Here is a 27,584-nt window from a genome sequence, read left to right as displayed (position 1 = left end):
TCCCAGTCCGTGGTGCCAAGTGGAGCCGCCAGGGTCCCTTTTCGACCAGGCGTTCCAATAAAAATAAAGACGCCTGGCAACCCTATGGACAGGTGCCAACCCTAGGTCCTGTCCACATGGCCCAGTAACACCCTGCTGAGCCAGGTACAGGCAGCCACATGCCAGCCCAGACCCCTGGCAGGGACGCTGAGCTGCCAGCTGCCATGGTCACTAACAGTGTTAACTCTGTCACGTGCCACTCACCAGGCTTAGAGCCCCCAGGGACCTGGGCCCAGCCCCAGGAACTGCTGTAACCTAGAACCAGAGGAATGCGGGGCTGGAAGGGCCCTCGAGAGGTCACCTAGTCCAGCCCCCCACACTAGGTCAGGGACTAGACTATCCCTAGCAGGGATTTGTCCAACCTGTTCTTAAAAACCTCCAGTGACAGGGATCCCACAACCTCCCCTGGAGCCTGGTGCAGAGCTTCACTGCCCTGAGAATTAGCAAGTGTTTCCTCATCTCCAGCCTCAACCTCCCTTGCTGCAGATTGTGCCCATTGCTCCTTGGACAGGCCCTCACCCTGCCCGCTGGGGCACTGGCTGTGTGACCAAGCGTGAGCATCGCTGTTATTGCACTGAATGGCTGGCGGCGCTGGGCTGGCTCAGGGGGGCAGTGAGGGCAGCTGGGGCCTTTCACTCCCCAGTCACCGATCTCAGCCCAGGCTCAGAGTCCAGTTCCCAGCGGACAGGAGCTCACATCGTAACTCACTTTAATGGCTGCTTCACCGGCCACATCCGCAGGGAGGCCAAGGCCTGAACAGGCCGCAGGGACGATACCTCCCCAGGGAGAGGCTCCGGCAGATGTCAGGGCTGAGCCATGTTGGCAGGACAGTGAGGGGCTCACACGGCCCCTATCTCCTTATACCCTCAATACACAGAGCTCCGGCAGCCCGAGTGTAAAACCCAATTCGTATCCCGAGCACTGAGCTCACTGACACTTGCCCTGGCACTGGAAGAGGGGGGCAGGGGGCCATGGCCCCATCACTTTTACCAATGGGAGGGCTATTCCCTCCCACTTTTTACCAGCTGTAAGGGTGAGCGAGGATGGGAGAGGGGGCCGAGAGGAGAGACCAGGGGGTCAGGGTGTTGGGGAAGAGGTGGTGTGAAGGCAGGGGCTCAGGAAGGAGGGGCAGTGTGAGAGCGAGGGTTCAGGGGTGCAGGGACAGGAGCTCAGGGAGAAGGGCTGGGACGAGTGGGTGACCCCTCTACTTTGAGGGAGCTTCCATCACTCCTGGGGAGAGCACCATCCCGGATCCTGATCCACGGGCACATCTGTGTATTTGCCGGGTGCACAGAGCTCTCTGTGTGGAGACACTTTCACGCTCACCCAGGAACCTGTGCTGGGAGGCCCCACTGCCCAGGAGGCCGAGGGCTCTCACTCCCCTGCCCTGGGGGTGAAGGGAGGGGCCCTGGGGCTGCTGTTCCCCATCCCAGGAAGCGGGTGAAGGGGATGTGGACACAGACAATGTCCCCTCTTGCACTGTGAGGGGCAGACCTGGCTCCACCCTGGGCTTCACAGCCTGATCTCCAGCCAGAACCTGAAAATCTATGCGGCTATTTTTAATTCCCAAGAGGGTGCCCCGCCAGCCTGAATCTGTCCACCCTGTTCCGAGACTCGCTGCTGCAGGTTGTGTAGAAGGACCCAAAGTGTCTCCAGAGTCTGGGTGTGAAAGTTCCCAGCGTGTCTGTCGCAGGGCTGGTTAATGAGAGCGAGGGGGGTGGCTGGCACAGTCGTTAGATGGAGACACCTGAGCCCCTGGGGCTCTGAGATGGTCTCTGTGACTGTTATCCGCCCTGGGAGATGCCCAGCTGCAGCTGCAGAGGGTCTGTGCCGCTAGCATCGTCCATGGCACAAATGGCTCTGGGCAGAGAGTTCAGGCTGGAGCCAAGTCTCCATTTTCAGCCTGATTTGTGGGGGTGAGATCAGGGCCCAGGGGGCAGTTGTCTGCAAAGGTCAAATTAACCAGCAGCTCTGGGGTGTTTCATAGCTGATGTCCTGAGCCTGGCCTGCCTGTAACTGCGTTTCTGGGGGTGTTGACAGTCTCTCATTGCAGGTCACTGGGATTGGGGCTCCTAAGTTGCTCAGACAGGTTTGCAGTGGAGCTGGGTGAAAAGTTTTGGACAAATAGTTTATTTGCTGCAAAATTATATTTCGGGTCAAGAGAAACTATTCGTGAATCCATGTCGGGTTTGCTGACTGGTTTCAATGAACAGAAAAAGGTGCTGCCTCTTCCCTTGTAGCCTTTAGCCCAGTGGCTGGGCCCTCAGCTGGGAGCCCCAGATTCAATCCCCCCGTGTGATGCCATGAGAGCTTGAACCGCTGGGCTCCAGGTGTCTGACGACGTCCCCCTTTGTCTAAACACTGCCATGGGCACTGGGCCAGAGCGTGGGAGTGAGAGTGACTCTGCAGCCCAGTGGGTCGGGCCCCCACCTGGGAGCCCAGAGTCCATCTCCCCTGCTCCAGTGACCCTGTAATTATTGATCCATAACCCCAGTGAGGGGTGGGGTTACGGCCCCTGGCACAGCAGTGTCTCAGCCATGTCTGCCGGGATTTCCTTGCACTGATGTAGCTGCACCGGTGCAAACCCCTAGTGCAGACGCACTGCGCAGGTGTGAACTGGGACTGGTCCCCGGTGCAGCTTCTCCCAGATGGAGGGGGCAGTAAGTGGGGAAATGCCCCCTCCCCTCTCCACTGCCCTGGCCTCATTAGTAACAGCCCATTAGTGCGCGTTTATACCCCCCCAATCTTCCACTGTAATGCCCCCTGAGTGAGCCCAATGCAGATAACTGCCCCCGTGCGGGTGGGGCTTGGCGAGGGGAGGGGCTGGCTGTGGGGTTTTCCTGGGTGGAAGGTGGGGCCTGTGGGGCCTGCCAGCATGGAGAGTCCCAGCTGCTCCCCCTGGGGGCAGGGCTGCACCCCCAGTGTGTGTGGGGACGGCACGGCACCGACCTGTTTTGAGCAAGAAATCAACCACCCGTGGCCCGAAAGCAACAGAGATTCCCTGAGGCCTGCCTCTCCCTCCCCCATCTCTGGCTCCCGCCCCTCTTACCCTTCCCCGACCCCTGTGAGGGACCCTGGACCCTGCGTCTATTCTGACCCCTCACCAATATCCCTCCCGCTCTTCTCACTTTCTTTCTGTTCCCCTGGGCCCCTGCCCCTCTACTCCCACTTTTCCTCCCTAGCACATGCCCCTGTCCTCCACCCATCTCTGCCTCTGCTCTGCTGGAACAGCCCCTCCCTTCTCCCCCTGCCCTCCTGGCATCTGCCCCTCTCCCCCAAACATCCTCTGCACCCTGGAGCCCTCCCATCACTTCACACTCCCGCTATGTCCTGGCATCCACCTCTCCCCTTTCCCTCCTCTGTGCCATGTCTCCCACCCCACCCCTCACCCTCCTCTGCTGTCCTGACTTTCACCCTTCTTACTCCCCTCACCCCTCCTGACACCTGCCCCTCTCCCCACCCTCTCTGGCCCCTGGCACCTGCCCCTTCCCTCACCCCCCTGTGCCCACCCCTCCTCTAGCCCCACTCTGACCCCCTGGCACCTGCCTCTCCCCAATCCTCTCCTAACGCCTCCCTCTACCCACCTGCCCTGCCTCTCACCCCTCTCTGCCCCCTGGTGCTTCACCCTCCCCTCCTCTGCCCTCCCTGTGCCTGCCCTTCTGCTCAACCCCCTCAGTCCCCTGGCACCTGCCCTTTCCCTCCCCCCTGCACCCTTCTGCTGCCTGCCCCTTCCCTCCTCCTGCCCCCCAACACCTGACCCTCCCCTTGTCCCCTTCCTTCCTGGTGCCCAGCCCCTCCCCACCCTCTGCCCCACTGACCCTGCTCTCCTCTCGCCCCTCTGCCACCATCGCCCATGCCACCTTCTCTTTATTTCTCACCCCTGACCCTCACCTCCCCCTCTGGCTCCGTGACACCTGCACCCCTCACCACCCCTCCAGTCCCCTGGTGCCAGCTCCTCCTGTGCCCCAAGTCCCAGCTCTACCCTGGCCCCATCTGCCTCCCTGGTGCCTGCTGTTTCCTTTGCCTCCTTTGCCGGCCTGGTGCAAGTCCCTTCCCTCACCCCCCTTTGGGACACCTGGTCTCAGCCCTTCCCCTCACCTCAGCACTGCCTCACCCCTCCCCTCCCCCTCTCCTAACCTCTGGGCCCCACCCTCCCTTCATCCTCCCTCTGCCCCCCTGGTGCCCACATCTCCCTGCACACGCCTCTGCCCCCCTAGGGCCTGCCCCTCTCCACACCCCTCTCTCTGTCCCCCCTTCTGCTCACCTGCTCCCTCACCCCCCATTCTGCCCCTCTGTCACTAGTGGCTGCCCATTCACTTCCCCCCATTGGAGCTCCCCCATTCCCTCACACCCCTCTGCCCCCTGGTGCCTGCCCCTTTCCTTGCCCTCTGCAGCCTCCTGGGGTCTGTTCCTTTCTTCTACCAAGGAGCCCACCCCTCCCCTCACCCCGTGCATCCCCCTGGAACCTGCTCTTCCCTTCACACCTCTGACCTCCTGGTTCCCCTCCCTTCCCTTATCACCCCATAGCCCTTGTGCCTGCCTCACCCCATGTCCCTCCCTCCTCCCCCTCTGCTCCTGTCACCTCCCCCTCCCCTTTCCTCTCTCCGCATCAGTCTGTCACCTCCCCTCCCCCACCTCCCAGACACCCTCTCACCCCTCCCCCGCTCCTCCTGCCCTTTCCCCCCATTGTCTCCTCACAGGCAGAGGGGCCCTGACTCCCCTCAGGCAACGCCCCCTCCCCCCCCCAGTGATTAACAGGGATGCAGGTTAATTTCCCTTTGATCCCAGTGACCAGACCCTGCCCCCGGCCCTGACTCTGTGACTCTCTCCCCAGTGGACGTGACTCTGGATCCAGACACGGCTCATCCCAAACTCGTCCTGTCTGAGGATCGGAAACGTGTGAGAAACGGAGACAAACGCCAGGATCTGCCCGACAACCCTGAGAGATTTGATTATTGTCCCTGTGTCCTGGGCGCTGAGCGGTTCGCGGGTGGGAGGCATTACTGGGAGGTGGAGGTGGGAGACAAGCCTGACTGGGACCTGGGGGTTTGTAGGGAATCTGTGAGCAGGAAGGGGCAGGTCACACTAACAACCAAACAGGGCTACTGGGCCATGAGTTTGAGGAATAGGGATAAATACTCAGTCTCCACCTCCCCCTGGACCCCCCTCCCCATGAGCGTCAGGCCCAGCCGGGTGGGGATTTTCCTGGACTATAAGGCAGGCGAGGTCTCGTTTTACAATGTGACTGACAGGTCCCATCTCTTCACTTTCACTGACACCTTCTCCGGGAAGCTCCGCCCTTATTTCTGTCCCTGTAACAACGCTGGGGGTACAAACGCGGCTCCCCTGATTATCTGCCCGGTCCCAGCTCAGACCAGAGGGAATCTCTGTCTCTTACAGTGACCCCACGGCACAAACTGGCCCCTCCCAGCCCTGCTGCTCTTCCCATCCCCAGTGGTAGGGGCCAGTTACTGCAGCAACTGGACTTTCTGTGCTGACCGGAGGCTGCCAGTTTCCCTTTTCAACTGGAGGTTCCAGTCGAAAACCAGACACCTGGGAACCCCCAGCCCCCAACTTTCCCGTCCCCTGCCCCAGGGGTAGCAGATGGTGGAGGATGGGGTCATTCGCCCGTGTCAGAATTTTCTACCCCTGTGAAATCTCAATGTAAAATATGAAAGAAAAATAATTTTAATTTAGAAAATATTATTGTAACAAGGTGTAAATACAAGACTATTTTAATTTACATTTCAACAGTATTTCAAAAACAAGCATCTAAACATATTTTTAGAAATGAAATTATTTCCATTTATTTTTTGATTCTTCCCTCAAATCTATAGTGAAGTTAAATGTCTCTAAATAACGTCATTTGTATTTCAACTGTGGAATTTCAAGAAATCCAAAATATTTATCTTAACACAATAAATTATTAAATTGTCAGACTGGGTTGTTCAGTTACAATGTACATGTATCACAACTACACACATGTGCAGCTGCTCTCTCTCTCTCCCCCCCTCTCTTTATTGTCTTGACTGATTTTCTCTGGAAGGCAGGGCACATACACCCACCTCCTGCACCACACCTTTGACAATTAATAGGTGAAAATGATAGAATTAATTAAGCAATACATGTAAGTTAACTCACACAAGATTATATAATATTCTTTTAACTTCTGCCAGCACTAATTCATGTGATTTTTAACTTTCTAGCAATACAATTGGTAATCAAGATTTGAGCCTCGCTTTCATTTTCTCACATCCGTTAACAAATCACGGTCCCCAACCTCAAACAGAAGCTAAGTGCCCAGGCACCTTTGAAAATTCCACTAGAACGACTCGGCCAGCTCACCACAGGCTGCTTCCCCCACCCAGGGTCCCACATGGGCACTTACAATTTTTGGCCTCAGCTTTCTTTAATATTGTGTCAAATTCAGAAAATTGCAGCGGGATTTCAGAATGTTCAGGGGAAGAGACCTAGGTCCACTCAGTTTAAAGCCTCCCCCACAGCCCCCCAGAGAAGCCCAGGGGGGTCAGCTCCAGGCCTGGCTTGGGATTCCCAGGTCCCCTCAGGGCCAATAACTGCAGCGTCTGACTCCCAAAGAAAAGCCGAGCCCAGGAGCCCAGTGAGTGCAATGGGGCCAGTGAGCAACAGGGAATGTCCCGGCATTTACTGCCCTAGGGACTCATTGCCCATGGCGAGGAGTGACACAGAGGTTAAGAGGGAGAGTGCCAGGCCCTGCTGTACGGGCTGCTCTGTGCTGCCAACTCAGCTGTGTCAGGGAAACTGGTCCCAGTGCGATGGAGGGAGGGGTGGGGATGGGGAGTGGGGAGAGCTGGGGAAGGGCAGTCGGTAGCTGGGCCAGGGGAAGGGGAGGGAGGAAGAGCCCAGCCCCAGGGTTCTGTGAGTGAGGGACCCAGGCTGGGTGAATGGGACCTGAGAGCTCAGGAAGCTCTTCACTCCTCTCCCCATGTGTTAGCCCCACCTCAGCCTCTTCCCTAGCCCATCCCCATCCCCCGCCCCATGTCCTTCAATCTTTGCACCTGCCTCCATGCCTGGGATGCCCACCCTAACCTATTCCCCAAAGCCTGCAGATTTCTCCTCCCATACACCCATTAGTGAGTCCCTGAGCCCAGCCCTGCTTGGGAGCTCCCAGGGCAGGGACCATGCAACATGCCTAGGGCACTGAGGGGGCTACAGAAATAACCCGGAATAATAGTAACACCAGTAATTCTTCAGGCAGAGCAAAGACATAAATAAAAGGCAAGAGACCGAGTCCCAGGGTTGGGGGGCGGAGGGGACAGGACGGCAGAGAGAAAAAGAGGGCCTGAAAGCAGAGCTGGGGGAATAATGTGCAGCGTGTGATGTGTCCAGTGAGCTCAGCTTCTGTTCTAGTTGGTCAGCTGCCCACAAACTGATCACAATTTTCTCAGATTTATTTGTTGTTCAAAAATATTTACTAAATACATTTGTCAAATACATTGATCTGTGGGGTTAGTTATGATTGGACAACCAGGTCACATGGGATTGTTTCTGTTTCTTGATTGGCTGAATTTAACTCTTAGAAACAGGTTTTTGGTGCAAATATTTGTGATTAAGACTTTAGTGGGGTTGCTTGCATCCTGAAAGTTATACACATAATTAAGGACCTTGTTGGGTCAGGGCCTAAATGGTCAGACATTGCTTCCCAGGAATATTTTATAACATTCAGTAGAAATCCCTTGTTCGCGTGGACATTGCTGCCAGCAAGTGTTGTTGATGGAACGTACACAGGACGAGTACAGAAGGGGCAGGAGCTAAAGGGAATTCATGGGGAATCAGGCACCTAAGTCACGCAGGCACTTTTGAAAGTCCCACTAGGCTCCTGTCCGCATCTTTAGGAGACTAAGTAGCTTTTCTGACAGATTTATGTTACCAATCTGCCTGATGTGCCAGGTGATCAGGCTGAGGCCACAGGATCATTAGGGGAGGAGATGACAGAGCACACCAAGTGACTGAGTTTTAAAGCTTTATTAATAAAATAACAGCGGAGAGTGCTGGGAGTTCCCCATGTCACTCAGAGGAAGGAAGAAAGCGTTAGTTCCCCAAGTCCTAACCAACTTTCATACTCACACCTGCACTGCCCGAGGCTGGCCATGCCTGGGCATAATGTAAGAAGAAGAGGGTGAGAGGTGGACAGGAGTTCTTATCCCGTTCACAGGTCATCCAGGGTATGCTGTTGCTTTCCAATTTGCTTCAGCTCTCAGGAGAGTTTTAAGTCCTGAGGTGTTTTGGGAGCGTTTAGTCCCCTTCCTCTTTGTACCAGTCCAAACTGGCTTTCTGCAATGCCCTCAGCTTTCCCAAAACACACCGGCTTTAGGGACGCAAGTCTCCCCCTTGCTGGCCTTCACCATCTCACCAGATTTGCAATCCCCTGCCCAGCTGACCCCCCCTTTTCCCACGGTTGGCTGCGGTTGGGTAAGATTTACTGTGGCTACATGTTTCTTGGCTGCATAGAGTCTGTTTGAGCACCGTGACCTTGGACTGAGCTCGCGTCTTATCTTCGGACTGATGTGAGAGCTGAGGCGTTGAGTTAACCTGTTCTCTTCTCCCTTCCTCTCCCTTCAGCCTCTCACAACCTGCAAAGGAATCTTCCACTCCATACTCATACCTGTAACCCTTCCCAGAATGCCTTGCGATGCTTGCAACAGTATTAGCAATATGCAATGCTGATCTGCCTCCCCAGACAGGAGGAGGCCACTGGGTCGTGAATGAGAGAGGGGACCACTGGGTTGTGACACTTTGCAAATCTGGCACAGAGACTAAGGGGCAAATTTGGGAAGGTCTGTAGTCACCTAAAGATGAAGTTAGGTGTCTAGTGGGATTTTCAAAAGCACCTAGGTGCCTAACGCCCATTGGCAGCTAAGTGGCCAGGCACCTTTGAAAATTCCACTAGGCACCTATCTGCATCTTTAGACATCAAAACACCTTGGAAACTCTGGGCATAAGTGACTTGCCTAAGGCCACACAGGAAGTCTGTAGCAGAGCAGGAAATTATGCACCTTACCCTGGAACTTCCTTCAGAGCCGCACCTGAAGCATCTCAGATCCCCTGAGCTCTGTCTGCACAGGCAGCAAAGTGTTTAATTATCGTTCCCTATCAGTGTGTTCTGGGGCATGCAGGCTCATTGTTGCTGTTACACTGACTCAGGGCCTGTCAGTCCAATGATGTGCAATAAAAAAGGAGACTCTGACCCCAGAGGCTCCCATTGGACACCGCTCCCCTCTGCAGCTCAATAAACTGCTGTTTATTGTTACCCTTTGTACCCCACACTCACCACCTGCACCTTCCTGCTGCTGTTACCCGAGCTCGTCATCTCAGCAAGATCATAAACGAGGAGGGAGGGGAGAATGCCCTGAGAATGGTGGGCAGATCTGGACATTAACTAGGGTGTCTTGATAACTTTTACTCTTCATTTTTAAATGCTATTTTTCTCTCTCACCAGGCTGAGCCTATTTTCTTGGAAAAAATAATGTGGCCACATCAAAGAACAGCCGATAAAATCACATTGTTAGTTTCTCTTTGCTTCTTTCTATTCAGTTAACTGGGGTTTGCCACATTCAAACTGAAAGGTGCAGCCTGCGTCTTATCTGGCACCTGGCTTGGGGTGGGGTTGCACTTCAGCCTCTAGAGCAATAGAACTCACAGTGTCTCTGAAGAGTCACTCGGAGCAGCCCCAGGGCTGTTGTTACTTTCTGACACTTTCATTTTCAGGGACAGGATGGTGGGAACCCAGAGGAGATTGAACAGACAAGACAGAACTCTGTGAGCTCAGCTCAGTGTCTCCCTGTAACAATAACCCAGGGGGTCGCTAGGCCCCTAACAATGCACAGTGCAACACACAGGTGATGAGATGTGCTCTAGGGCCAGATCCAATGGCCAATGGGAATCTGACCATTGACTGAAATGGGCACTGGGTCAGGCTCCAAGGCCCAGAGAGTCTCAGACAGGCCAGAGCTCACTGATAGAAATGTAGGGCTGGAAGGGCTCTGGAGAACTCACTACATCCAGCCCCCTGAGCTGAGGCAGGGCCCAATAAACCTGACTTCCAGGGCTTCAGCCTGGTCTCTGAGTGGGGTGGGGGAGGGACATCCTCAGACCATGCTTCATCCAGACCTTATTTTGTTGCTAACATAAGGTGACCCTGGGCAAGTCGAGGGAAGCAGAGAACAGCGGGAGGGAAGGGAGAGGGGCTCACTAGAAAGCTCAGCAGGGACACATGGCGCTGGAGGCACAGGCGCTAATACTGAGCTGTAGCCTGTGTGTCTTTATTAGGCAGCTGCCATTTTCAGTAGGAGTAAGGAAGAGCGAAGTCCAGGGGAAGAGATGGGATGAGGGCTGCTGGTGTGGGTGTGGCAGGCTGTCATCACGAGACTGCTTCCACCCAGGCCAGAATCACGGCACTGCGAGAACATCCTGTGCTATTTGTTGACACTGCCTAGCTGTGAATGGCAGCTGGGCAAAGACCCCTGTGTACTGTGTGCAAGGGAGCTCCTACGGAGGGCAGCTGGTGCAGTGGGTAGGCTGGTGAGCTGTGGGCTGAGGAGAACTGAGCTCAGTCCCATGATCTCCTTGTGCCCTGTGGGTAAGGTGCTCAGGCCTCATCTGTGTAGCTAGATGAGCAACTGCCCCTCCTGCCAAGTGGAGGTGCTGCTGATATTGGCAGCCAATGCTTTCCCCAGTATAGATGACACCAGTTCTCTGAAGGGAACAAGTTGTACCAACAAAAGTGCTACAGGACGGCCTTTGGTGACAGAGCAATGTGGGCTGGGTGTGTTTGTGTGTGTGTGTGGGGGGGGGTGTCACACGCCTAATGATGTAGTTATGCCAGCAAAACATTTACACGTAAACCAAGCCACCGTCTCTCTGGGCCTCCACAATACTGACACGGCTACTAGTACTGCCCACGTCACAGGGGTCTGTGAGATTAAAAAGCCATTAGTGATTGTGAGGGACTCAGTATGGCGGTGGGACCATTTCAGTATGAGAACGATGTGACCAGCTCACCACAGGCTGCTTCCCCCACACAGGGTCCCACATGGGCACTTACAAATTTGGCCTCAACTTTTATTATTATTGTATCAAATCCAGAAAATTGCAGCAGGGTTTCAGAATATTCATGGGGAGGTGACCCAAATCTTCTAATTTTAAAGCCTCCCCCACAGTCTCCCAGATAACCCCAGTGGGGCCAGCTCCAGGCCTGGCTTGGGGGGATTCCCCGGTCCCCTCAGGGCCAATAACTGCAGGGTCTGACTCCCAAAGAAAAGCCGAGCCCAGGATCCCAGTGAGTGCAATGGGGCCAGTGAGCAACAGGGAATATCCTGGCATGTCCTGCCTTAGGGACTCATTGCCCATGTTCACAAGGGTCAAGAGTGAGAGTGCCAGGCCCCACTATGGGCCGCTTTGTGCTGCCAGCTCAGCTATGTCAGGGAAACTAGTCCCAGTGCGATGGAGGGAGGGGTGGGGATGGGGAGTGGGGAGAGCTGGGGAAGGACAGTCGGTAGCTGGGCTGGGGGAAGCGGAGGGAGAGCCCAGCTCCAGGGCTGTGTGAGAGAGGGGCCCAGGATGTGTGAATGGAACCTGGGAGCCCAGGAAGCTCTTCAACCCTCTCCCCATGTGCTAGCTCCACCTCAGCTTCTTCCCTAACTCACGCCCCACCCCATGTCCTTCTATTTTTGCACCTGCCTCCATGCCTGGGATGCCCACCCTGACCTATTCTCCAGATCCTGCAGACTTCTCCTCCCATACACCCATTAGTGAGCCCCTGAGCCCAGCCCTGCTTGGGAGCTCCCAGGGCAGGGACCATGCAACATGCCCAGGGCACTGAGGGGGCTACAGAAATAACCCGGAATAATAGGAACACCAGTAATTCTTCAGGCAGAGCAAAGACATAAATAAAAGGCAAGAGACCGAGACCCAGGGTTGGGGGGCAGAGGGGACGGGATGGCAGAGAGAAAAAGAAGGCCTGAAAGCAGAGCTGGGGGAATAATGTGCAGCATGTGATGTGTCCAGTGAGCTCAGCTTCTGTTCTAGTTGGTCAGCTGCCCACAAACTGATCACAATTTTCTCAGATTTATTTGTTGTTCAAAAATATTTGCTAAATATATTTATCAGATACATTGATCTGTGGGGTTAGTTATGATTGGACAACCAGGTCACATGGGATTGTTTCTGTTTCTTGATTGGCTGAATGTAACTCTTAGAAACAGGTTATTGGTACAAATATTTGTGATTAATGCTTTAGTGGAGTTGCTTGCATGCTGGAAGTTATACACATACTTAAGGACCTGGTTAGATCAGGGCCTAAATGGTCAGACATTGCTTCCCAGGGATATTTTATAACATTCAGTAGAAATCCCTTGTTCGCATGGACATTGCTGCCAGCAAGCGCCTTCGATGGAATATGCATGGGATGAATGCAGAAGGGGCAGGAGCTAAAGGGAATTCATGGGGAATCAGGCACCTAACTCACGCAGGCACTTTTGAAAGTCCCTCTAGGCTCCTATCTGCATCTTTAGGAGCCTAAATAGCTTTGCAAATCTGGCACAGAGACTAAGGGGCCGATTCCTGAAGGTCTGTAGTCACCTAAATATGTAATTAGGCATCTAGTTGGATTTTCAAAAGCACCAAGGTGCCTAACTCCCATTGGAATCTAAGTGCCCAGGCACCTTTGAAAATTCCATTGGGCGCCTATCTGCATCTTTAGACATCAAAACACCTTGGAAACTATGGCTCTAAGTGACTTGCTTAAGGCCACACAGGGAATGTGTAGCAGAGCAGGGAATTATGCACCTTACTCTGGAATTCCCTTCAGAGCCGCACCTGAAGCATCTCAGGTCCCTTGAGCTCTGTCAGCACAGGAAGCGGAGTGTTTAATTATCGTTCCCTATCAGTGTGTTCTGGGGCACACAGGCTTAGCATTGCTGTTATCGTGACTCAGATAATAGTCCAATGATGTGCAATAAAAAAGGAGACTCTGACCCCGGAGGCTCCCATTGGACACCGCTCCCCTCTCCAGCTCAATAAACTTCTTCTTATTGTTACCCTTTGTACCCCACGATCGCCACCTGCACCTTTCCGCTGCTGTTACCTGAGCTCGTCATCTCAGCAAGATCATCAATGATGGGGGAGGGGACAATGCCCTGGGAATGGGGGGCAGATCTGGACATTAACTAGGGTGTCTTGATAACTTTTCCCCTTAATTTTTAAATGCTATTTTTCTCTCTCACCAGGCTGAGCCTTGGAAAAAATAATGCGGCCTCATAAAAGAATAGCCAATAAAATCACATTGTTAGTTTTTCTTTGCTCCTTCCTATTCAGTCATTTGGTGTTTGCCACATTCAAACTGAAAGCTGCACCCTGCATCTTATCTGGCACCTGGCTTGGGCTGGGGTTGCACTTCAGCCTCTGGAGCAATAGAACTCACAGTGTCTCTGAAGAGTCACTCGGAGCAGCCCCAGGGCTGTTGTTACTTTCTGACATTTTCATTTTCAGAGGCAGGATGGTGGGAACCCAGAGGAGATTTAACAGACAAGGCAGAACTCTGTGAGCTCAGCTCAGTGGCCCCCTGTAACAATAACCCAGGGGGGTCACTAGGCCCCTAACAATGCACAGTGCAACACACAGGTGATGAGATGTGTGCTAGGCCAAGATCCAACGGCCACTGGGAATCTGATCACTGACTGCAAGGGGCACCAAGTCATGCTCCAAGGCCCGGAGAGTCTCAGACAGGCCAGAGCTCACTGATAGAAAAGTGGGGCTGGAAGGGCTCTGGAGACGTCACCAAGTCCAGCCCCCTCTGCTGAGGCAGGGCCCAGTAAACCTGACTGCCCTGGGCTTCACCCTGGTCTAAGGTGACCAGATGTCCTGATTTTATAGGGACAGTCCCAATTTGGGGAGCTTTTTCTTATATAAACACCTATTACCCCCAACCCTCTGTCCCAATTTTTTACATTTGCTGTCTGGTCACCCTACTCTGGTCTCTGGATTGGGGGGGGGGGTGTGGAGTGGGGGGGGGTGGGCTGGGATGGGGGAGGGGCATCCTCAGGCCATGCTTCATCCAGACACTATTTTGCTGCTCATATGAGGTGATCCTGGGCAAGTCGAGGGCAGCAGAGAACAGCGGGAGGGAAGGGAGAGCAGCTCAGCAGGGAGCTCAGCAGGGACACATGGCGCTGGGGGCACAGGTGCTATTGCTGAGCTGTAACGTGTGTGTCTTCATTAGGCAGCTGCCACTTTCAGTAGGAGTAAGGAAGAGCAGAAATCCAGGGGAAGAGATGGGATAGGGCAGCTGGTGTGGGTGTGGCAAGATGTCATCATGAGACTGTCTCCACCCAGGCCAGAATCATATCATTGCAAGAACATTCTGACACTGCCAGGCTGTGAATGGGAGCTCGGCAAGGGACCCCTGTGTACTTTGTGCAACGGAGCTCCTATGGAAAACAGCTGGTGCAGTGAGTCAGCTAGGAGGCTGTGGGCTGTGGAGAACTGAGCTCAGTCCCATGAGCTGCTTGTGCCCTGTTGGTAAGGTGCTCAGGCCTCATCTGTGTAGCTAGATGAGCAACTGCCCCTCCTGCCAAGTGGAGGTGCTACTGATACTGGCAGCGAATGCTTTCCCCAGTATAGATGACACCAGTTCTCTGAAGGGAACTAAGCTGTACCAACAAAAGTGCTACAGGACGGCCTTTGGTGACAGAGCAATGTGGGCTGGGTGTGTGTGTGGCGGGGGAGGTCACACTCCTAATGATGTAGCTATGCCAGCAAAACATTTACATCTAAACCAAGCCACAGTTTCTCTGGGCCTCCACAATACTGACACGGCTACTAGTACTGCCCACGTCACAGGGGTCTGTGAGATTAAAAAGCCATTAGTGATTGTGAGGGACTCAGTATGGCGGTGGGACCATTTCAGTATGAGAACGATGTGACCAGCTCACCACAGGCTGCTTCCCCCACACAGGGTCCCACATGGGCACTTACAATAATAATAAAAGTTGAGGCCAAATATTGTATCAAATTCAGAAAATTGCAGCGGGATTGCAGAATGTTCTAGGGGAGGAGACCTAGGTCCACTCATTTTAGTGCCTCCCCCACAGCCCTCCAGAGAAGCCCAGTGGGGCCAGCTTCAGGCCTGGCTTGGGGGGATTCCCAGGTCGCCTCAGGGCCAATAACTGCAGAGTCTGACTCCCAAAGAAAAGCCGAGCCCAGGACCACAGTAAGTGTGATGAGGGTCAGTGAGCAACAGGGAATGTCCCGGCATTTACTGCCCTCGAGACTCATTGCCCATTCCAAGGAGTGAAACAGCCACAGAGGTCAGGAGTAAGAGTGCCAGGCCCTCCTGTATGAGCTACTTTGTGTTGCCCACTCAGCTGTGTCAGGGAAACTGGTCCCAGTGTGATGGAGGGAGGGGTGGGGATGGGGAGTGGGGAGAGCTGGGGAAGGACAGTCGGTAGCTGGGCCAGGGGAAGGGGTGGGAGAGCCCAGCCCCAGGGTTGTGTGAGTGAGGGACCCAGGCTGGGTGAAGGCCGCTGGGAACCCAGGAATCTCTTCACCCCTCTCCTCATGTGTTAGCTTCACCTCAGCCTCTTGCCTAGACCACCCTGAGCCCAATATCCTTCTATCTTTGCACCTGCCTCCATGCCTGGGACACCCACCCTGACCTACTGCCCACGACCTGCAGAGTTCTCCTTTGAATCCCTCCATACACCCATTAGTGAGCCCCTAAACCCATTCACCCCGCCTTGGGAGCTCCCAGGGCAGGGACTATACAACATGCCCAGGGCACTGAGAGGGCTATGGAAATAACACAGAATAATAGTAGCACCAGTAATTCTTCACTGAGAGAGCCAAGGGGTCCTATAAAGGTAGCCAGCCAGTCAGGCAGCAGCACAGACAGTTGCAGTAGCACAGGAGCCAGCAAACAGAGCTGTAAACAGGGGAGTTTGAGTGGGATTTTTCAGGGGGAGTTTGGGGGGGAAGACTAGGAGAACCAGGCAGAGGAACAGACAGGCTAGTGAAGGGAGTGTGTGGTGTTCTGGCAGTGTTGTGGTGCTCATTGGCAGTTTGTTTTGCTGTGGGTGATGGTGTTTTGGTTTGGTTCCTGTTTCCTGGACTAACAGTAGTTAGGTGGGAAGTCTATGACAGATAGAGAGGCAGCAGTGGTAGTGACCCAAGCAGTGGAAGACACATTGAAGATGACTGGATGTGGAAATTGCAGTGGGCACATGATCCTGGAGGGGGTACCTGAAAAGAGTTTCGTCCACATGAAGTGTTGCCTGATAGAGCTGATGGAAGAAAAGATCTGAGGATTGGAGATGCAGGTGGAAACTCTGACTGAGTTTAGAAGGGGGGTTGAGTGGATGATGGAGCAAAGACATGAGGAGGATAAAGGGAAAAGCTCAGACTTGCAGATGGAAGCAGGACCAAAGAACTCTGAAGGAAGACTGCTGGGTGAGGAAAATGGACAGTGGAAGCATGTGACTAAGAGAACCAGGCAAAGGAAAAGTCGGGCCAGTGAAGGAGAAATAGAGCTCAGGAACAGGTTTGTGGAGTTGGAAAATGAAGAAGGGGCACAGCAGGTGGTCACTGAAGGTGGGAGGGCAAGGAAGAAGAGAAGAGCAGCTAGTCCTATAGGAAGAGGGGAAGAGTCAATGGAGATAACAACACTAAATATGAGCCTAAGAGGATACAGGATGGGTTGAAGAGGAGTGCAAGAGACAATAGGAATTGAGAGGACTTGCAGCCAGAGGGAACAGGGGATAGATTGGAGAATCACACCGTCACCAGGAAAAGGCAGGTCTACATGATTGGGGACTCCTTACTGAGAAGAATACACAAGCCTGTAACCAGAGCTGATCCAGAGAACAGAAGGGTGTGCTGTCTGCCGGGTGCTAAGATATGGGGTGTGGACCTGAGGCTCAAGAGGATCCTAACAGAAGTGGGAGAGAATCTACTGGTTGTCCTTCATGTGGGAACAAATGATAGAGCTAGATTCTCGCTGGAACGTATCAAGGGAGACTATGACAGACTGGGGTAGACGCTTAAGGAAATTGAGGCTCAGGTGATCTTCAGTGGGATTCTGCCTGTTCCTTGAGAAGGGCAACAAAAAACGATGATCAACAGATGGCTCAGGAAGTGGTGCTATAAGGAGGGCTTAGGGATGTATGGCCACTGGGAAGCATTCATGGACAGAGGATTGTTCTCTCGGGATGGACTTCACCTGAGTAAGGAGGGAAATAGACTTCTAGGATGGAGGCTGGCACAACTGATTAAAAGAGCTTTAAACTAGGAATTTGGGAGAGATGGTTGGGAGATGTCCAGGTAATCTCCATGCCAGATTTTAACATTGAGAGGGAAGAAAACGAAGTAAGAAAGGATACAGCTGTGGGTAGGAGAATGGACATACGGAGGAAGGGTAGTGTAGATATAGGTCTAATAGGTGATACTGGGGGTAGAACATCTGGGCCTAATCGGGTAAAGAATGTGAGCAAAGCCAAACAGTAAAAATTAAGATGTTTGTACACTAATGCGAGGAGCCTAGGTAACAAAACGGTGGAACTAGAGTTACTGGTGCAGGAAGTGAAACCAGATATTATAGGGATAACAGAAACATGGTGGAATAGTAGTCATGACTGGAGTACAGGTATTGAAGGCTATGTGCTGTTTAGGAAAGACAGAAAAAAAGGCAAAGGTGGCGGAGTAGCATTGTATATCAATGATGAGGTTAACTGTAAAGAAATAAGAAGTGATGGAATGGATAAGACAGAGTCTGTCTGGGCAAAAATCACATTGGAGAAGAAAGCTACTAGAGCCTCCCCTGAGATAGTGCTTGGGGTGTGATACAGACCACCGGGATCTGATATGGATAGAGACCTCTTTAATGTTTTTAATGAAGAAAATACTAATGGGAATTGTGTGATCATGGGAGACTTTAACATCTCAGATACAGACTGGAGGACATGTGCTAGTAACAATAATAGGGCTCAGATTTTTCTGGATGTGATAGCTGATGGATTCCTTCACCAAGTAGTTGCTGCACCAACAAGAGGGGATGCCATTTTAGATTTGGTTTTGGTGAGTAGTGAGGACCTCATAGAAGAAATGGTTGTAGGGGACAACCTTGTTTCGAGTGTTCATGAGCTAATTCAGTTCAAACTAAATGGAAGGATAAACAAAAATAGATATGGGACTAGGGTTTTTGATTTCAAAAGGGCTAACTTAAAAAAATTAAGGAAATTAGTTAGGGAAATGGATTGGACTGAAGAATTTGTGGATCTAAAAGTGGAGGAGGCCTGGAATTAATTCAAGTCAAAGTTTCAGAAACTATCAGAAGCCTGCATTCCAAGAATGGGGAAAAAATTCATAGGCAAGAGTTGTAGACCAAGCTGGATGAGCAAGCATCTCAGAGAGGTGATTAAGAAAAAGCAGGATGCCTACAAGAAGTGGAAGATGAGAGGGATCAGCAAGGAAAGCTAATTTATTGAGGTCAGAACATGTAGAGATAAAGTGAGAAAGGCCAAAAGCCATGTAGAGTTGGACCTTGCAAAAGGAATTTAAAACAATTAAAAACATTTTTAAAAAATGGTTCTATAGCCATATAAATAAGAAGAAAACAAAGAAAGAAGTGAGACCGATAAACACTGAGGATGGAATGGAGATTAAGGATAATCTAGGCCAATATCTAAACAAATACTTTGCCTCAGTCTTTAATGAGGCTAATGGGGAGCTTAGGGATAATGGTAGGATGACAAATGGGAATGAAGATATGGAGGTAGATATAACCAGTGGTGAGCTGGAGCCAGTTCCCACAGGTTCCCAAGAACCGGTTGCTAAAATTAGACCTCCATGGCGAACCGGTTGCTAAAGGGCCAGGAGGTGGGCAAAGAACTCCGGTCCGAGGGCGGGACCATCCTGTTGCTCTCAGGATTCCCAGCTGGGAGGCTGAGACTCCCCCGGCCCTTCCCCTGCTTCCCCCCAGATGCAGCGTGGCCAGCCGCCGGCATCAGCTGGGCAGCTCAGATGAGCTCTGGAGTCATCCTGCTGCCACTTTTTGAGAGGTCCGGCAAGGTGTGGGGGCGGGTCCTGCTGCAAGCTCCAGGGCTGGCCAGAGGGGAGGGGAGGGGCAAGTGGGGCAATTGGCCCGGGCCCTGCAGGGGCCCCTGGCCCCACGAGGATGTCTCTCCCGGGCCCTCCCCTGCTTCCCCCACCCCGAAGAGCTACAGCATGGCCAGCAGCCGGGCAGCTCAGCTGAGCTCCTGCATCGTCCTGCTGCTTACCTTGAGCTGCCGGCAAGGTAAGGGGGGAGGGGGCTGCAAGTTCTAGGGTTGCCGGGGGGCAAGTGGGGTAATTTGCCCCAGATCCTGCAGGGGCCCCCGGCCCCACGGGTATGTCTCCCCCCACGGCCCCTTCCCCACTCCCCCCCCCCTTAAATCAGAACTTTTTATATGGAACTGGTTGTTAAGATTTTGGCAGCTCATCATTGGACATAACCACATCTGAGGTAGAAGCCAAACTCGAACAGCTTAATGGGACTAAATCGGGGGCCCCAGATAATCTTCATCCAAGAATATTAAAGGAACTGGCACATGAAATTGCAAGCCCATTAGCAAGTATTTTCAATTAATCTGTAAACTCAGAGGCTGTACCGTATGACTGGAAAATTGCTAACCTAGTTCCTATTTTTAAGAAAGGGGATAAAAAGGGATCCGGGTAAATACAGGCCTGTTAGTTTGACATCTCCAGTATCCAAGGACTTGGAAAAAATTTTGAAGGAGAAAGTAGTTAAGGACACTGAGGTCAATGGTAATTGGGACAAAATACAACATGGTTTTACAAAAGGTAGATCGTGCCAACCAACCTGATCTCCTTCTTTGAGAAGGTAACAGATTTTTAGACAAAGGAAACGCAGTGGGTATAATTTACCTTGATTTCAGTAAGGTATTACAGTTCCACATGGGGAATTATTAGCTAAATTGGAAAAGATGAGGCTCAATATGAAAATTGAAAGGTGGATAAGTAATTGATTAAAGGGGAGACTACAACGGGTCATACTGAAAGGTGAACTGTCAGGCTGGAAGGAGGTTACTAGTGGAGTTCCTCAGGGATCAGTTTTGGGACCAATCTTATTTAACCTTTTTATTACTACTGACCTTGGCACAAAAAGTGGGAATGTGCTAATAAAGTTTGCAGATGACACAAAGCTGAGAGGTATTGCTAACACAGAGAAGGACCGGGATATCATACAGGAAGATCTGGATGACCTTGTAAACTGGAGTAATAGTAATAGGATGAAATTTAATAGTGAAAAGTGCAAGATTGTGCATTTAGGGATTAATAACAAGAATTGTTGTTCTAAACTGGGGACGCATCAGTGGGAAGTAACAGAGGAGGAGAAGGACCTTGGAATATTGGTTGATCACAGGATGACTATGAGCCACCAATGTGATATGTCCGTGAAAAAAAGCTAATGCGGTCTTGGGATGCATCAGGCGAGGTATTTCCAGGAGAGATAAGGAGGTGTTAGTACTGTTATACAAGGCCCTGGTGAGATCTCATCTGGAATACTATGTGCAGTTCTGGTTTCCCATGTTTAAGAAGGATGAATTCAAACTGGAACAAGTACAGAGAAAGGCTACTAGGATGATCTGAGGAATAGAAAATCTGTCTTATGAAAGGTTTCAGAGTAACAGCCATGTTAGTCTGTATCCACAAAAAGAACAGGAGTACTCAAAAAGCTTGGCTTGTTTAGCCTAACCAAAAGAAGGTTCAGGGGAGATATGGCTGCTTTCTAGAAATATATCAGAAGGCTAAATACCAGGGAGGGAGAGGAATTATTTAAGCTTAGTACCAATGTGGACGCAAGAACAAATGGATATAAACTAGTCATCAGGAAGTTTAGACTTGAAATTAGAGGAAGGTTTCTAACCATCAGAGGAGTGAAGTTCTGGAACAGCCTTCCAAAAGACATATCTGGCTTCAAGACTAAGGGCTTGGCTACACTTACAAATTTGCAGCGCTGCAGCAGGGTGTGAAAACACACCCTCTCCAGCGCTGCAAATTGCGGCGCTGCAAAGCGTCAGTGTGGTCAAAGCCCCAGCGCTGGGAGCGTGGCTCCCAGTGCTGTACGTTATTCCCCACAGGGAGCTGGAGTACGAACAGCCGCGGCAGTGCTTTGAAGTGTAAGTGTAGCCAAAGCCTAAGCTTGATAAATTTATGGAGGGAATGGTATGATGGGGTAGCCTAATTTTGGCAATTAATTGATCTTTGATTATTAGTGGTAAATATTCCCAATGGCCCGTGATGGGATGTTAGATGGGGTGAGATCTGAGTTACTACAGAAAATTCATTCCTGGATGTCTGGCTGGTGAGTCTTGCCCACATGCTCAGGGTTTAGCAAAATCCTGGAGCCAGCCCTGCTGTGGCCTGCGTTGTGCAGGAGGTCAGAGTAGATGATCATAATGGTCTCTTCTGACCTAAAAGTTTATGAGTCTATGAGTCTAAAGCAGGGGTCAGCAACCTTTCAGAAGTGCTGTGCCGAGTCTTCATTTATTCACTCTAAGGTTTTATGTGCCAGTCATACATTTGAACGTTTTTAGAAGGTCTCTTTCTATAAGTCTATAATATATAACTAACTATTGTTGTATGTAAAGTACATGTGTTTGTCTCTAAGGTGCCACAAGGACTCCTCATTGTTTTTGCTAATACAAACATGACTATCCCCTTTGAAATAAATCTGAGAAAATTGTGATCAGTTTGTGGGCAGCTGATGAACTGGAACAGAAGTTGAGCTCACTGGACACATCACATGCTGCACATTATCCCCCCAGTTCTGCTTTCAGCCCTTCTGTCTCCCCTCTTCCCCACAGGTCTCGGTCTCTTGCCTTTTATTTATGCCTTTAGACCAGGGGTAGGCAACCTATGGCACGTGTGCCGAAGGCGGCACGCAAGCTGATTTTCAGTGGCACTCACACTGCCCGGGTCCTGGCCACCAGTCTGGGGGGCTCTGTATTTTAATTTAATTTTAAATGAAGCGTAAACATTTTATAAACCTTATTTACTTTACATACAACAATAGTTTAGCTATAGATTATAAATGTATAGAAAGAGACCTAAAAACATTAAAATGTATTACCGGCACGCAAAATCTTATATTAGAGTGGATAAATGAAGACTCAGCACACCACTCCTGAAAGGTTGCCGACCCCTGGTCTAAAGCATACAAGACACATGGCTACCCAGCCTCCTTTTGAAAAACTCTGGTGAAGGAGCTTCCACAACAAGTTCCTGTGGCAGTCTGTTGTATTGCACAATTGTTCTTACAGTTAGGAAGTTTTTCCTGAGATTTAATCCAAATCTGCTCTGCTGTAGTTTGAACCCCTAGCCTCTTGTCCTGCCCTCTGTGGCAATTGGCCTGCTAAACCCAGGGTTGTGAGTTCAACCCCTTGAGGGGGCTATTTGGGGATTTAGTTGGGGATTGGTCCTGCGCTGAGCAGGGGGTTGGAATAGATGACCTCCTGAGGTCCCTTCCAACCCTGATAGTCTATGATTTAAAAGAGCAACTTTTCTTCATATTTTTTATGGCAGCCTTTCAAGTATTTGAAGATGATCGTATCCCCCCTCAATCTCCTCTTTTCCAAACTAAACATACCCAGTTCCTTCAGCCTTTGCTCAGATGGCTGCCTTCCATCTCTTTGATCATCTCCGGATCCTTTCCAGTTTCTCCACATCCTTTCTATACATTGGTAACTAAAATTGGACACAGCACTCCAGCTGAGGCCTAACCAGCGGAGAGTAGAGTGGTACTATTATCTCCCATTACTTGCATGCTATGCCTCTGTTAATGCAACTTGAAATTGCATTTGCTTGTTTTGCGACAGCATCGCATTGCTGACTCATGTTGAGGTTGTGATCCACCACAGCTCCCAGATCCTTCCAGGCAGCGCTGTTGCCAAAAAAATTATTCCCACTCTGTATTTGTGCATTTGGGGTTCAACCTTACTAGAAATGGGTTAGGCAGAGGCAGCAGGTCTAGTGGATAGAGCTCAAGATGTATGACCCTATTACAGCTGAGCTAAGGTTACCTGCCCTCTCCTGTTCCCCGGATATGCTGTTATGGATGTAGAATCATAGAATTATAGAATATCAGGTTCGTAAGAGACCTCAGCAGGTCATCTAGTCCAACCCCCTGCTCAAATCATGACTAACACTAACTGAATCATCCCTGCCAGGGCTCTGTAAAGGCGGGCCTTAAAAATCTCTAAGGATGGAGATTTCACCACCTCCCCAGGTAACCCATTCCAGTGCTTCACCACCCTTTTAATGAAATAATGTTTCCTAATATCCAATCTAGACCTTCCCCACTGCAACTTGAGACCATTGCTTCTTGTTCTGTCATGTGCCACCACTTTGAACAACCTAGCTTCATTCTCTTTGGAACCCTCCATCAGGTAGTTGAAGGCTGCTATCAAATCCCCCCTCACCATTCTCTTCTGCAGACTAAACAAGCCCAGTTCTCTCAGCCACTCCTCATAAGTCATGTGCCACAGTCCCCTGATCATTTTCATTCCCCTCTGCTGGACTCTCTCCAACTTTTTCACATCGTTTCTGTGGTGGGCCCAAAACTGCTGCCTAACCATTTGGTCCCTAGTCCATTCATCCAGCCCATGATACTTTAACTTTCTGGCAAGAATACTGTGGGAGACCATATCAAAAGCTTTGCTAAAGAAATCATATCTGTGATGTGGAGAAAGTGGATAAGGAAAAGTTATTTTCTTATTCCCATAATACAAGAACTATGAGTCACCAAATGAAATTAATAGACAGCAGGTTTAAAACAAATACAAGAAAGTTCTTCTTCACGCACAGTCAACTTGTGGAACTCCTTACCTGAACAGGTTGTGAAGGCTAGGACTATAACAGGGTTTAAAAGAGAACTGGATAAATTCATGGAGGTTAAGTCCATAAATGGCTATTAGCCAGGATGGGTAAGGAATGGTGTCCCTAGCCTCTGTTTGTCAGATGGTGGAGATGGATGGCAGGAGAGAGGTCACTTGATCATTACCTGTTAGGTTCACTTCCTCTGGGGCACCTGGCATTGGCCACTGTTGGTAGACAGGATACTGGGCTAGATAGACCTTTAGTCTGACCCGGTACGGCTGTTCTTATGTTCCTCAGGAGCTCAGTAATTCACTCTAATACATTCCTTTCACCCAAGCCAGCTCCCCTGTCCACATTTGTGCCTGGGGCCCCCTGGGGCCTCTCTCTGGGGAGTTCAGGATGGGGCAAGTGGTTCTGTATTACTCTGAGGTGTTTTAGTGATGAAGGAGCCAGCCTGGGCAACTACATTTGCTTATTCCTCCACTTGCTGTTAATGGCGATCAGTATCAGTAATGGTATAGTAGTGCCTAGGAATCCCAGTTACCCACAGGTAACAAAGATATGTCCCTGGCCCAGGGAGCTCACAATCTATATGAGAGATGCAAAGTGAGTGACAGAGACTCCCAGTGCAACTGTGGGCAGTGAGCATGAGGAAACAATAAACCAAAGTGGGGTGTGAGCACTGACCACGCTTATTTGTCTGTTCTTAGGAGCAGAGAAAACCAGGCCCCAACACTACTGAATAACAGAAAGTTCTTGTTGGTTCAGGTCATGGTGTAATGATCAATGTTTTATTCTAAATAAACACAGAATGAAAACTGGATGGAAAGTGAGTGTAAACAGACGCCAATGGAACATTCATTGTTCCCTTGGAAGCATTAGGCTGGTCTCAGACCCTCAAACTCATGGGTTTTCTTCCCTATCATCCTTCTGCATTTCTAAGGACCTGCAGGAAAGCTCCTGGCTATGGGCCTACTTTATTCACAGCCTACGTAGTGTAGCATTATTTATCCAGCACTGAGGCCTCGGATGATCTCAGCCCTGCGGAATTCACAGATTCCTAGTTTTTAAAACCTGAAGGGACCATTAGATTTAGTGTGACCTTTATGACACAGGCCAGTGAATTTCACCTAGTTACTGAGCCCAATAACTTGTGTTTGACTAAAGCATCTTTCCAGAAAGGCACCAGTCTGGACTGGGAGACATTAAAGGATGGAGCGGCCACCACCTCAGGAGTTTGTTAATCACCTGCACTGTTAAAAACTTGCGGCTTATTTCTCATTTGGATTTGTCTGGCTTCAGCTTCCGGCCATTGGTTCTTGTCCTGCCTTTCTCCACTAGATCACAGAGCCCTTTAATGACCAGTATTTTCTCCCCACGAAGGCACATAAACACCACGATCAAGTCACCTCTCGCTCTTCCTTTTGCTAAACCAAACAGATCAAGATCTTTCATTCTGCCCCCGTAGGGCATTTTCTCCAGCCCTTGAATCACATTTGCACCCTCTCCACCTTTTTTGCACCCTCTCCACTCTTTTTGAACATCCTTTTCAAAATATGGCCATTAGAACCAGGTGCAGTGTTCCAGGGTCTGTCTCATAAGTGCCAAACACGGAGCTAAAACCCCTCCCTGCTCCTGATCACCAAGGGGGCGGGGGTGCCTGGCAGAGCTGCTTTCCCACCCTTTCTAACTGTCATTGCTCCTCCTCTCCCAGTCAGTTCCTCATCCCCTTTTTCCATCTCCTCTTTCCTCTCCAGGCCCCTCCCTTCTCTTCACCTCCCCCTGCCACGGAGCAGGGCAGAGGCCAGCAGCAGGCACCTCCCACCCGTGACAGCAGAACCCACAGTGCTGGGGAAGGAGACAGATAGAGCCCAGCAGCCATGGAGACACCTGCTCCACCAGGGAAGAGGAAACGTAAGGGTGAGGGTCAGGAACCCCCGGCCCCAACATCTTTAGCTGGTAGAGAGCTAGATGATGCCTTTTGTTACATCTGTCGAGAGTATTTGACAGACCCGGTGACTCTAGAGTGTGGGCACAACTTCTGCCGGGGCTGCATCACCCAGCGCTGTGTGGGAGTGGAGACGGGCTCCTGTCCTCAGTGTGGAGAAACATTCCAGAAAAGAGTCTTCAGGTCCAACTCGCAACTGGGCAACATAATAAAGTTGCTCAGACAGCGGGACCTAAAGCCAGCGCAAAGGGGAAGGAATGGGAACGTCTGCGAGGAACATGGCAAAGAGCTCACGTGGTTCTGTACGGAGGCTGTCAAAGCCCTTTGTGAGGATTGCAAAGGATCCCCGGCTCACCGCTCTCATACTGTGATTCCCAGGGGAAAGGATGCCCACGAGTCCAAGGTAGGGGGTGTGTCTGTTGGCTAATTAAATCAGGGCCCTGTGTCACCCCCTCTCTGGGCAGATACCGGACCTAACCACTTGATCCCATGTGCTTCTAAGACTCCAGCTCTGGTTCTCTCAGCTGCACTCCCAGTTGCAGACCCCATGTCTGCCCCCCTTCTTTAGGATGTGGTCCTCTGCACCCCAGCTGTCTGAAACCCCAGAACCAGAGCTGCAGCCCTCCCAAGTAGGAGCGGCTCCAGGCCCCAGCACTCCAAGAGCGTGCTTGGGGCGGCAAGCTGCAGGGGGCGCTCTGCCGGTCGCCGCTAGGGCAGTAGGCAGGGTGCCTTTGACGGCTTGCCTGCGGAGGGTCTGCTGGTCCCGTGCTTGGGGCAGCAAAATGTCTAGAGCCGCCCCTGCTCCCAAGCTCCCACTTGGTTACACATGCTCTGGCAGATTTCCAGCTCACTGTGGGCACGATGAGTTCTCTATTGACCCATTCAGGGACAATGTGTCAGGAGAGCCAGGAACACAGGCTTAGCAAAGGGATTTCTTAACCACTGGCACTTGTATTTTTAAGAAAGCACAGAGAGAGTTACAGAGCTACACCAATATAACAAACTGTCCTGAGACAAACTGCCCCCTATCCTCTGTGTCCGCGCACAACCCTTCTATCACTATGGCTACACTACAGCCTATGTTGGCAAAACTTGTGTCGCTCAGGGGTGTGAATATTCCACCCCCATCAGTGACATAAGTTACGCCAACACCAGTCACTGGGCTGCATTTTTTATGCCAACAGGATTGCTCTGTCATATCGGCATAGAGCTGTATCGGGAGAGCTGAGTGGCCGCGGCTGTTCTAGTGTAAACATATGACTCTGAGGTCTGGTCAGCATCTCAGGCAAGGCATAAATCCTCCTGCTTTCTCTGTCTCCAGCCTTGTCTTCTGGCATGTGGCGGTCGATGGCCCCTCTTGCTCTGAGAGCTTCCCCCCTTCAATATAGTCTCTGTCCCCTTTTGCGATATGGAATTGTCTGAACTCCAATGGACCAATTTTATTTGTCAAATAAATTCTTCACTAAGCTCTGTTCTCATGCCAATAGCAGAGTCAGAGCTCCTTGGTTTAGTTACTAAGGCCTGGTCTACACTACGCGTTTAAACCGGTTTAAGGAGCGTAAAACCGATTTAACGCCACACCCGTCCACACTAAGAGGCCCTTTATATCGATATAAAGGGCTCTTTAAACCGGTTTCTGTACTCCTCCCTAACGAGAGGAGTAGCGCTAGTATCGGTATTACCATATCGG

The 27,584-nt window shown here is 51.1% G+C and overlaps 1 protein-coding gene across 1 annotated transcript in view; it reads left to right on the top strand.

The window, feature by feature from the left end:
- LOC123345264 (E3 ubiquitin-protein ligase TRIM39-like) overlaps window positions 1–5,534 on the top strand; it is a 31,347-nt gene extending 25,813 nt beyond the window's left edge. Inside the window, exon 6 of the mRNA XM_044982013.1 lies at window positions 4,874–5,534. Within this exon, the coding sequence (XP_044837948.1) occupies window positions 4,874–5,442 (569 nt within the window). The 3' untranslated portion in view covers window positions 5,443–5,534. The remainder of the gene's footprint in view (window positions 1–4,873) is intronic.
- The last annotated feature ends 22,050 nt before the right edge of the window (window positions 5,535–27,584 follow it).

This window comes from Mauremys mutica, chromosome 12 (genome assembly GCF_020497125.1).
Source record: "Mauremys mutica isolate MM-2020 ecotype Southern chromosome 12, ASM2049712v1, whole genome shotgun sequence".
Taxonomy (NCBI): domain Eukaryota; kingdom Metazoa; phylum Chordata; order Testudines; family Geoemydidae; genus Mauremys; species Mauremys mutica.
This window is presented reverse-complemented; position numbering and strand designations above follow the sequence as displayed.